At 35.7% G+C, this 12649-nt stretch overlaps 1 protein-coding gene across 1 annotated transcript; it reads right to left on the bottom strand.

Annotated features, from left to right (window-relative positions):
* Positions 1-782: 782 nt before the first annotated feature.
* Positions 783-3745, bottom strand: LOC116107848 (glycerol-3-phosphate dehydrogenase [NAD(+)]-like). Its single transcript, XM_031394130.1, has 11 exons — positions 3427-3745; positions 3045-3121; positions 2885-2957; positions 2585-2802; positions 2384-2491; positions 2129-2192; positions 1989-2026; positions 1783-1903; positions 1651-1705; positions 1523-1571; positions 783-1186 (listed from the first exon to the last, which is right to left on the bottom strand). The coding sequence occupies exons 1-11, from the start codon at positions 3743-3745 to the stop codon at positions 1004-1006; spliced, it is 1305 nt and encodes a 434-aa protein (XP_031249990.1). The 3' UTR covers positions 783-1003.
* Between the last annotated feature and the right edge of the window lie 8904 nt (positions 3746-12649).

The raw sequence follows: 12649 nt of genomic DNA, 5'->3' as shown, positions 1-12649 counted from the left end.
TCTAATTTAAGGGAAAAAGACATGATCTTGTGAATTTATTTTATGTTATGTGTCTAAAAACGTTCCTGCTTTCTCGAATTAAAACCTTAGTTATTCTTCACCCTTCATCTATCACTTTCCTATATTTCAAACGTCACCGTTCAGCTACTCAAAATCATTAAAAAAAAATTGAGTTACTATTTGTTTTTATACCAAGAAAATCCCCCACCCCCCCCCCCTCTCCTAGTTTTAAGGCATGTTTAATTACCCATCAAGGATAAGCAAAATGGATAGCCGTGGCCCCGGTGCCCCGGCGAAAAAGAAACTTATTGGATCCTGGTCCATTTTGTTGTATGTGAGGCTTATGTCTGAAGCATGCATGAACATGACTTGTATTCAAGTACCTGCACAGTTTAAAGTGCGCTCAAAGGACCACAATAGTCGATAGTTGCTACATGAATGTCGGCCACCAGTGGGAATATAATCAACAAGAAAAAATGTGAAGTTGCCACGTGTCACAGCCAAACTTTTTTTTTCAAACAATTTGAAATCTGGTTTCACTTGTTGGTCTAAAATATTGAAAGTTATAGTCTTATTGAAAGGGTTTCTCAATAAATTCACTTACAATCTTCTGAAACATTGAACACTATTCATGAGTAAAACTTGTATCTTTATTACATGACTTTATAATTCATTGGGGTTTTTCAACATCTGATGATCATTATGCATTCTGCTTGGCATGTTATATATCATATTTTTCTTCTAAGCAACAAAAGAAAACACTCGAAACAGTAGAAGGCGTATACTTTTAACTGCCTTGAACTGGAAAAACTATTACAGGCTGCATTTCAATCCTGATTATCCATAATCACCACAGAGCCAAACATTGCATAAGTTAGCAGTCCAGAGTTTTACCTAGTCTTCTCTTCTGTCGGTGACATGCAACCAAGGAAAAGCTAGCTACTTCTGAGAACTATACCTGAAATATGTAAGATACATAAGCACACTTTCATTCTTGGAAGAGTCAATAGTACTGAATAGAGCTTTCCACTATAGACAATCTGGGTTTGCGCTCGCTGTGTTCAACTATGGCTGACGGTGGAAGATGACCAACGCAGATCTCATGCACTGTGGTAAATAGTGGAAACAGCTCTAGCCATCCCCGATGGCTCAACACTTCATAAACCTCTCTTGCCGTCGAGACGCCCTTTGCATTAATGTAAAAGGTCAGAATTATGGTGACAATAACTTCTTTTGGAACAGTTTTCAGTCTTACATAGTTCACATGATTGTAGAGACTGATATGAATTTATTGCTAATTGAATAAGTTACTGTCAGTTTTCCTATTACTAAAACACTCGCTCAGCAAAAACAACCAGTCTTTTATTGTTTGAAGATGCTTGTATAGTCTATTTGCCATTATGTAGTCATTCTTTTTTGTCACAAGAACTACATATAGAAGTGTTAAATGTTTCACTCAGTTAGCTGATATATCAAACTCATTAGCTTTCCCTGTATAATAATTAGACTTGTAAACATCTACCTGCAATTTCTGGCCCTGCAGCATCTCTGCTTCAAGATCATCAAAAGACCTGCAGGTGAGCCACAGCAAGGTCAAAATCAATCACTCAAAAATCTACACAAGTAATTCGACGTATGATTAAGGTTAACCTTTTTCCTCCATTCTTGGCAAAAGCCTCCGCAACTTTTCTGTTTCTTCCTCCCACTGCCACAAACGATATATTCATTATCAAAGCAAAATTTTACTCAAAGGACAAGGAAGGCATTGATATGCTTCCTTACAACATGTTGTGATGAGATCAGCCACACCACAGCTCTCAAAAAAGGTGCTGTCCTTAACAGATGAAAACAACAGCTTGGAGAAGGCTTTCATCTCTCTTAGACCAATTCTCATTATTGCGGCCTAGAAATTCACATGAATAACCAAGATTAGAAAGAAAGAAATGCAAGCAATGTGTCTAGACCTTACCATAATTATTTGCATATACCTTAGTGTTATTTCCCATTTCAAGGCCATCCACGAAACCTGCCATGTTAACAGTTAATTTGACCAAGGGACACCTGATGTCGTACCAGGAAAAAAAAGGGCTAAAAAATAAAATGGAACAAGAAGAAAATTACTGCAAACCTGCAGCAATGGCTACAACATTCTTCAAGGTCCCACATAGTTCAACTCCTTCCACGTCTTGGACCTATTTACAAATTCAATACAATAGTTAAAACCAAATTGTTTCTTTCAGTTTGGTACACAATAGTAGCTGCATAACTTAAAATGTGTTGGCCTATCATCATTTCCTGTTACACACTACTTAGATCAGTTTAGCTAAAAACTAGTTCATTGGATCAACAATAACCAACAAACAAGCATATTTTTTGCACTTACAGCAGTGACAATAAAATAAGGAGTGCTAAATAATTTAACCCATTGCTCTGCAATCTCTATGTTCTCTCTGTATCCAACTGTCGCTTCACTGAACTTTTCAACAGCAATCTGCACAAGCAGCCTCCATTTCAACCACTAGGGATAAGGCCTAACAAGTGAACCTCTTATTGAGAAAAACAGGTTCTAAAATTAAATAATTACCTCATTTGCAATGTTAGCTCCCATCAACACACAGCAATTTACACCAAGCTGCTCAGAGATTAGCGTGGAAATCATGCATGGGCCTTCCCTTTTGACCTCCATTCCTTTAATGAGGGAAATTGCTTCCACATCTCCATTTACCTTCCCAACAAGCCTTTTGCAAATACCCTCCATAAATTGATGTGGAGTCACAAATACTAACATGTTTGCATCCTTAACTGCAGTACCCAGTTATAATCACCATTAGACTTTAAAGAAGAATGTTGTCGTTTTTACATTTACAAATGTGAAAATAAATACCTGCATTTTCTAGGTCAGGATCTGCAACAACATTTTTGCCAAGCTTAATTCCAGGGAGATATTTAACATTTTCCTGTGAAAGAAATTTAACATAACAGCAAACTAAGAAATAGTGAAACAAATATATTTAACCAAGTAAAAACAATCATTAGCTTGTTACATTGGTTCGATTGATGACATCTGTAAGCTTCTCACCACTGGGCAACGTCTCTTCAAAAACCCACATCCTCACTTCATCTGAAATTCAATAAAAACAATCAAATTCTCAGCATGCATTTCTATTTAAACCTCCATTAGATTGCTTACCAGCATTAAAAATTTAGAAAAAAAAAAAATCGAATAAACAAGCATTCAATAAAATCACAAGATTTCATAGTCGTACTTCTCTTCCATTTTTACAAAATGTTCTAAGCAACCACATGCAAGATTAGTGCTGTTTTACACAAACTTGATTAAAAAAAAAAAAAACAAAAACTTTCTGAGTGTCATCAATCTATACTCCCACATGAAAGACAAAACAAAAAGAAAGAGTTTGAACACACCATGAAAAGAACTGAGCTTGAGGGTGTTAGAAGCAATGAGCTTAGCAGCAACACTACCCCAATTGCCACTACCCACCACCGTAACCTTAGATTTCCGTGACACATCATCAGGGTTTGAATAACATTGAGGTGAAGAAGAACTTTGAGTCTGCCCCTCAAGAACGTTAGGATCTTCAAAGGCAGGCGCCATGAAAAGAGCAAGAGAAATAGAGGAAAGGAAAGAAAATTTAAAACGGTTGATGGTTCTGGTGCAAAAATGAGAATGAGAGGAGCAGGGAGAAGAAGAAAACAGTAAATATAAGGAAGAGGGTAGATGCATAGGGGCGGAGTTGACAGACACGTCGCGTTACAAACTATATGAATAATTGTGTATCGTGTTAAATGTGGCGATCTCCTCTATGCTCTTTCTTTATTTAGGGGCGTTTATGCTCTTTCTTTATTTAGGGGGCGTTTGATGGCAGGTAATGTAACATTAATTTGGTTATACCATTTTATATTACTTAATTATCATATTTAGTTATCAAGTAATATATTATCAATAATTATTATTATTAGTAATATTAAGGATGCGTTTGGTTCGGGATGAAATAAGATAAATCATGTAATCTTTGTTTAATTTTCAAGATTCTCTCGTTTGGTTGTCAAATAATATAATATTACAGTAATATTTTATTACAAATAGTGGTTACTATTAGTAATATTGGGGGTAATCAAATTACCTTCCCAATGGGTGTTAATGTTAGATTACCGAGGTAATCATAATTTTTACCCTATTTTGCCCTTAATATTTTATCATTCCGGACACACTTGCTCTCATATGTCTACCAAATAACAATTACCCAGACCCCCTACATTTGAGAACTTAGCTAAAACACCCCCGCCACAAAAAAGTTTAAAAGTTAACAAAATACCCCCAATCATCCAAGACCACCGTCGGTCGCTAGCCACCACCGCTGGCCACCGGCGAAAGTCGTCATATCGGCACAAGACAGGCAAGATCTTGTCGGTCGTGTGCCGATAAGGACATTTCCGACCATGGATTTGTGATCCATGGCCGGAAACGACCAGATGTGGCCGTTTCACGGCCAAAGATGTGGCCGTGAAACGCCATAGATCTGGCTGTGAAAAGGCTAGATCTTTGGCTGTGAAATGGTCACTGTTTCACGTTTCACGGCCAAAGATCTAGCCTTTTCACAGCCAGATCTATGGCCGTTTCATGGCCACATCTTTGGCCGTGAAATGACCATATTAACGGCCAGATCTAGCCGTGAAACGATCATATTCACGGCCAGATCTGGCTAGATTAGGCCTGATCGGCGTACGACTAGCCAGATCCGGCTGGTCGTGCGCCATTACAGCGGCTTCCGGTGGTGGTGGTGGTGGCTGCCGGCGGTGGTTTGGCGTGACTGGGGGTGACTTTGCTACAAATTAAAGTTGTATATGGTTGGAGTGTTTTGGTAAAATTTCAAATATAGGGAGGTTAAAAGAAATAATTTAAAAAATAATAGAATAAAATAATAATAAAAATAATATTATATTATTTTTTAAAATGAGGGCAATTTAGTAATCTACATAACATACCCACTCATTTATCCTCCCAACCAAACATATTGTTATAACATACCCATCAATTTATTNGACCCCCTACATTTGAGAACTTAGCTAAAACACCCCCGCCACAAAAAAGTTTAAAAGTTAACAAAATACCCCCAATCATCCAAGACCACCGTCGGTCGCTAGCCACCACCGCTGGCCACCGGCGAAAGTCGTCATATCGGCACAAGACAGGCAAGATCTTGTCGGTCGTGTGCCGATAAGGACATTTCCGACCATGGATTTGTGATCCATGGCCGGAAACGACCAGATGTGGCCGTTTCACGGCCAAAGATGTGGCCGTGAAACGCCATAGATCTGGCTGTGAAAAGGCTAGATCTTTGGCTGTGAAATGGTCACTGTTTCACGTTTCACGGCCAAAGATCTAGCCTTTTCACAGCCAGATCTATGGCCGTTTCATGGCCACATCTTTGGCCGTGAAATGACCATATTAACGGCCAGATCTAGCCGTGAAACGATCATATTCACGGCCAGATCTGGCTAGATTAGGCCTGATCGGCGTACGACTAGCCAGATCCGGCTGGTCGTGCGCCATTACAGCGGCTTCCGGTGGTGGTGGTGGTGGCTGCCGGCGGTGGTTTGGCGTGACTGGGGGTGACTTTGCTACAAATTAAAGTTGTATATGGTTGGAGTGTTTTGGTAAAATTTCAAATATAGGGAGGTTAAAAGAAATAATTTAAAAAATAATAGAATAAAATAATAATAAAAATAATATTATATTATTTTTTAAAATGAGGGCAATTTAGTAATCTACATAACATACCCACTCATTTATCCTCCCAACCAAACATATTGTTATAACATACCCATCAATTTATTCCAACTGACCAAACACATTTCTCTAAAGATTCCCTAGTAATCTATCTTTCCAGTAATACAACATTCCTCAATAATATAACATTCCCTGAACCAAACGCTACCTAAAGGTAATCTGATTACCTCCATTTTTTTAGATATTGTAAGATTACCAAAGTAATCTTATTTTTGTTACAATTCTATCTCTTATTAATAAAAATTTTGGATAATAATATATCTGTTTTAAAATCAATTTACATTAATATATCATTTCAATTTTACCCTTGTTTAATTAAGTTTTTGGATAATAATGCCCTTATATTTAAAACAAATTACGTATCACCACCGCCACCTAGCCACCACCGTCGAAGCGGGCCAACCACCACGAACAGTCGTCGAAAATTTGTTGGAGTCCCTAAAAATGACTGAGAGTCGCTGGGAGGCTCCAGGAGGCTTCGATATGGCCGTTTCTGGCCATATCAGGCTGGATTTGGCCAAAAATGGTCAGAATCTGACCATTTCCGACCAGATATAACCTAATGTGGCCGTTTTTGGCCATCAACATGGCTAGAAATGGCCATATTGGAGCCTTGCGGTCATGGTGAGCTACTCACAGCGACTTCTAGCGGTGGTTTGCGATGGTAGCAGACAATGGTAGGGGGTGGGGGTAATTTTGTCGTAAATTAAAGTTTTATATAAGCGGGGTGTTTTAACTAAATATGAAATATTGGGGGTTAAAAAAATATTAAAAAATTAATAATAAAATTAATATTATATTAATATTTAAAAAGAGGGTAATTTAGTAATTTAAATAACATACTCACCAATTTATTCCCCCTAACCAAAGATATTAATATAATATACTCACCAATTAACCAAACACATTTTTCTAAAGATAAGAATTCAGTAATATAATATTTCTAATAATCCAATATTCTCTGAATCAAACGCTATTTTATTGTTTTGTTGTCTCCCTCTTGCCTCTTATTCTTCATTTATTACAGAACCACCTTAATTTCTTGATTCTATTTATTCATCAATAATTCGCCGTTGAGTTCCTGTCCTAATCTATGTTCCACCTCCATTGATGCAAATCCAAATTACTCGTTTTATAAACCAACTTTGTTTATTTTACATCAGTGTCATATGGTTGCCAATTCAATCACTCAACATTCCAACCAATCATTTTAAAAGAAAAAAAAAAAAAAAACAATTTCTTCTAATTTTAACGTAATTATTAGAAAACCTTTAAGATTATAAAAAAAAAAAAAAAAAAAAATCTCCTTATGAAAACATAAAATAGATTTTTGTATGGATTATATATAGAAGTCATTAATGATATACCAAACAATCATAATTGTAGGGAAAATTGTTCAACGTTTGTTTTAAGTTAATTAAATTTCCTTCCATTAATAAGATGAATGAAAGGTGATTGAAAGATGGTTGTCAAATCGTGTATCGCTTATCGTATCATATCGTATCGCAGGATACGTCTTTTTAAAAAAAATGAATAAAATAATATAATTTTTCTAAAAATTAATATCATCCTATGATTAATTAACAAATTTTGTGGTATTATTGGCTTTAAATTATGGTATTACACAATCAAAATTAATCACAAAATTAAGAATTTATATCATTTCCTCTCAACCATTTATATCATTTCCAAGATCAATGTCAATATCTATAACTCCACTTGTGTTATTATTATCATGCAAAATGGGCAACACATCTTTCTTTTCACTTTTTTTTTTTATGCAAAATGGGTAAATTATGGTAGGTTTTAGTGAACCAGGTTGGATGACCTGGATTCGACCTGAAATTTTTTTTGGACCTTTGGCCCAAATTAATAAAGTGGTATCGATTTGTATCGATATTTTTAAGGATACAAAAGGATACGTATCGTATCGTAGGATGCATATCAACGTATCGAAAGGTTTAAGATACACTCTTTGATACGTATCGTTAGCAATTCGTATCGAATCGTATCATAAGATACGTATCGCATATCATAGGATACTAACAACCATGGATTAAAAGTGAAAGCTGAAGTATTTATGGGCATACATGTATTTTAGTTTATGAAATAATTTTACATGAGTATATTTAGTGTTAATTAATTATGTGATTGTTTAATTTAATTTTTAATACAACAGTTCATTAAAAATATTTATCTTCAAATGAAAAATTAATGTGCTTTTCTCTTTTCATGGTGGTTCAAGTACGTAAAATTATAATCCCGTTAATATCGTTTTTATGAGTATACCTTTTTTTTTTTAATTAAAAAAAAAATCAAGAACACAAACAGTCTCTTTAACCACTGGTTTTGATTAGTAATTTGAAATGTAAGAATGATAAAACAATTAATTTAGATTAATGGTCGAAATGAATAAAAGCTGTTGTTGTAGAGGGGCCATTTAAATTAATAGGCCCAATGGGCGTATTAATTGAAACACTAGGCCCAACCTACAATTGTTTAGTGTACAAACTTTATATATGCAATGAAATTTATGTTCACCACCTTTATTTTTCTAAAATCTTGTAAAATGGACCATTAATGACACATTGTTTTAAATATTTTGGACAACATAACATAATCAACCCAAAAATAAAAATAAAAATGTGCGTTTGGCTCCCTATTTCTACCTATATTCCCAATCCTATTATCCAAATATTGTTTGGCACATTATTTCACAAATATTACTATATTTTTTTAATTACTTTTAGACCCTTTAAGTTTATTAATTTCATTAAATAACCCTAGAAAAAAAGTTTAAAAATTAACAAAAACACCCCCATCAACCCATACTTGTCAGATTCCGGCAATCACCGTCAGTGGTAGCCGAAATCTGTACAATGGCCTACACCACGACCAGAACTGGCCGGTAGCTCACTGATCTGACTGTTAGCGACGGCCAAAGAAATGGCCGTCGTTGACGGTCAACGATGGTCATATCTTTAGCCATCACTGACGGCCAAAGATAGACTTCTTTGGCCTTTTTCGACCGTCGATGGCCACATTTGGCCTAGATTTGGCCTTTTCCGGCCAGATCCACCACAGATCTAGCCGGAAAAGGCCATAGCGACGCGTTACGACATAGATCCGACCGGTCTGTGTCGTAACGCAATTTTCCGACCAGATTCTGGTGGTGGTGGCTGGAATCTGGCACTACGGGTGGTGGGGGTGTTTTTGTCATTTTATATATTGGGGTGTTTAATTAAATTAGCAAACCTAAGGGTTTTTTAATAAATTTTTAAATTTTACCTCGTAATACTCTCCTATTCAACTACCCAATATTATTCCCAAAATCCTATCTAAAATAATAAACCAAACGCACCAATATTATTTGGGATCAAAGAAAGATGATATTCAATCAAGTGTTTGCCATGTCTTACTGGGCACAAATTGATTTGATTTGACAACTTCTACTCTCAGCGTAATCTAAGATAGAGTGTATAAAACAGGGATAATACTACGCGCACAAACCCTTCTTACTAGATTTTTCTCATAAACGCGACGTAGTAGCTCGTAATGGGTCTCGTCTATCCAACAATGGTCCCGTCTAACCAATTGTGAGCTATCACATCATGTTTGTAAGAGCAAGATAATGAGAATGGTTTGTCAGCCTATCTTTATTGATAAAGTGACGGTAAAATTTTTTGGGGTCATGTGTAGCCTACAAAATTTAGGAGAGAGTGATTTCCCTATTCAATTTCAAGCAGTGTTAACACTTTGATTTTTAACTTTCTAAGACAAATCACCAACTTGGGTTTTATACAGCAATTTCAGTTGGGAGCAACTTCACTAATGTTTTTAAGTTTGTCTCGAGTACTGAAAAGAACGTTTTTCAGGATTCTGGTTGTAGGAGAGAAGCATAATTCTTCTTGCCAATACAAATACATTGAAGTATGTAAAATTAAAGTAATTAGGTAGATCATTAAATTGGATTGATTTTCTTTATCATGTGCCAAATTATCATGCTTTACCTACTTCATTACCAATTTGTCATTGTTATTATCATACCCAATTAACCTTAGAGGAATTGGGTAAGATGTGAGTGTGATTAAGAATAATTAGCAACAAGTAAAATAAAGAAAATAGAATACAAAAGATTTTTAAAATAGTTTGACAAGTTAAGATCAAGCCTATGTGATATGTCCACTGTTATGTTATTTCAAATGTTTACCTTACAATATTAGTTTTTCCTCTCAAGATTTTCTAACCTCTTTATAATGATTTTTTTTTTTTTTTTTTGGGAATATTTATACTATGAAAATGTAACGGTTACAATATAGAAAATAGAGATAATGACATGATTTTAAGAAATTAATCTCATCATTCTTGGCATAATTGACAAGCCGAAACTGTAAGAACTGATCATGTGATATTCTCCTTGATTTTAGAAGATAACACTTATCCATAATTTAGAAGGTCCTATGATTCTTGGCATGATTGATGAGCCGTTCCTGTGATTTTCTCTTTGATTTTAGAAGATAACACTTATTCATAATCTGGAATTAGATTATAATAACTATTTTTCTTTTCAATAAAAATGATTGTGCAAGAGAATATATCATCTAACATTCTCTTCATCACTGGTTTTGATTAGTAGTTTGAACTGTACCAAATAAGATTAATTAGTAAATTAACGATGGTTAAAGTTAAAAGTAGAATACGTGTTCATTTATTTGTTTGGTCGAAATGAATAAAAGCTGTTGCAGTACATGCCTCCCTCCAATGGGCCATCAAAATTAATGGCCCAATGAGCTCATTTATTGAAGACTGTAGCCCAGCCTGCAATTTTTAGTGTAAAAGAAGAAAAATCTTTTTTGGGATCAAAGATGATTCTTCAATTAAATTAACGTTTGATCCTCATCAAGTATCCGCCATGTCTCTTGGGAGTTACCTCTTATTGAAGTTTGATTAGATTTGACAACTTTTACTCACGCCGTCACGCGTAATCTAAAATGGAGCATATAAAGTCGTAGTGAAATTTCTTCTTTCGGCTCTTTCTGGGTCAAACTCCATGAGTAGCCTACAAAACTAGAGGCACACCCATTCTTTAGGGGATAGTGATTTGCCTATTCAATTTCATTTATTTTCCATCACAATTATACACAGAATAATATCTGAATATATAGAGTTTATTACGTTGTGTAATATGAATTTTAACTCCCTGAAACAAAGTCCGTAAGTCACCCAGTTGGGTCAGTTTTTTCAGTGCAACTGCAATTTCATGAAGGTTTAAAAATTTGGCTCGAGTACTGGAAAGAACGTTTCAGGATTCTGGCTGTAGGAGAAGAAGCATAAATCTTCTTGCCAAGAGAAATAAGTGATGGATCTCTACCTGTTTTTGCATTATATTAATCAAATGGCCAACAACTTTAGGCAATTTATTAACATTTAACACATGCATGCCAACTTAATCACGACAAGATCAGCAAATTTACCAGTAATTATTTTTACTGAAACACAAGATTTCTCCATAAGCTAAGTCCAGAAAGCTAAAACCATACAACAGCTCAGTAAACACTTACTACAATATTATATCACGGGCACTACTTGCAGCTAGACAAAAGTGATGATCAGGGTATAAAAAGACAAAAAGAGGGGCATTTCTCAGGGTCTGGGGTCCAACTTATTGTGCACAGGTTGTCTCCGGTGTGGCCGAGAATAATCCTCAGACCACCACCCGGACACCTGCTCTTGCCCACGCTCTCCTCTTCCTTCTGCATCCCACAATTCCATCACCCCTGGCCCTGCACACAAAAATGATTAGCACTCGACTGATTATCGAACCCACGCAAAAAACAGGTTTTGTTTCTACCTGGGAGAAGTGTTCTAGCACCAAATGTTTGGTCTTGGCTGAGGAAGAGGAGGCAAAAGATTATCCTAATCACCAGTTTTACCTTCATTTTAGTTCTACTCCATACTCTTCATTTTTTCCACCTCCCCATTTATGCTATATAGTGTATGTATATATGACCGGTTACTGCAACATGACTACAAGATATCTAATGGATAAAGATTACAAAAGGGTCCACACTAATGGAGAAAATTGGCCAAGAAAGGGAACCTATGTATCATAGGTGAACCTTGGCAACATATAAATTTAAAGAAAGTTGATTGTTGGTTGACGTGCAGAACATGCCGGGGCTTCTTTTTGTTTTTTCTAGGGCTCTTAAAAGTATCTATTTTTGCAAAAGAGAGAAAGGAGGAATAAGTTAATATATCCATCATCACATGTTCATAATCTTCAAATTTTCCAATTACACCGCTTTGTGCTTCATATGGATACAAACCAGGTACAGGCAATCAGTCTTCAAATTATAGCGTTTCATCAATTGGCAACAACAGAAAAAACTGGAATAAAAGTTTTTAAAAAAAAAAAACCAAGATATTTACCAATTACCGCGCTATTCTCTTTGGTCTTCAGGACTACACACCCATGTTAAATGAAGCACCTAGTATCTCCCTGCTTGAAGCTATATCGCAACTAGCTTATAAGTTATTATAAGGGATATAGAGTTCACGTCAATAGAATGGCAGAGAACTTTCTTACTTTAGGCCTATAAATCAAATCTCTTAACTGACTTGTCAGATAATCTTCAACCATTATTCACTATTCATTGATAAGTATACCTGTTGTCCTTTCAAACACTACTCTATGAACTTACCACGAGCACCCAACCATATCTTGCTAAGTGAACCACAAGATTCAGGATATTTCAGAAGCGCCAGCTTGAAATAACTTGATGATGAAAAATGTGTTGGCTATGCGTAGGCACAGTTCCTACGAGATATGTTATGTCT

Source organism: Pistacia vera, unplaced genomic scaffold, assembly GCF_008641045.1.
Source record: "Pistacia vera cultivar Batoury unplaced genomic scaffold, PisVer_v2 Contig549, whole genome shotgun sequence".
In the NCBI taxonomy this organism is placed as follows: Eukaryota; Viridiplantae; Streptophyta; class Magnoliopsida; order Sapindales; family Anacardiaceae; genus Pistacia; species Pistacia vera.
This window is presented reverse-complemented; position numbering and strand designations above follow the sequence as displayed.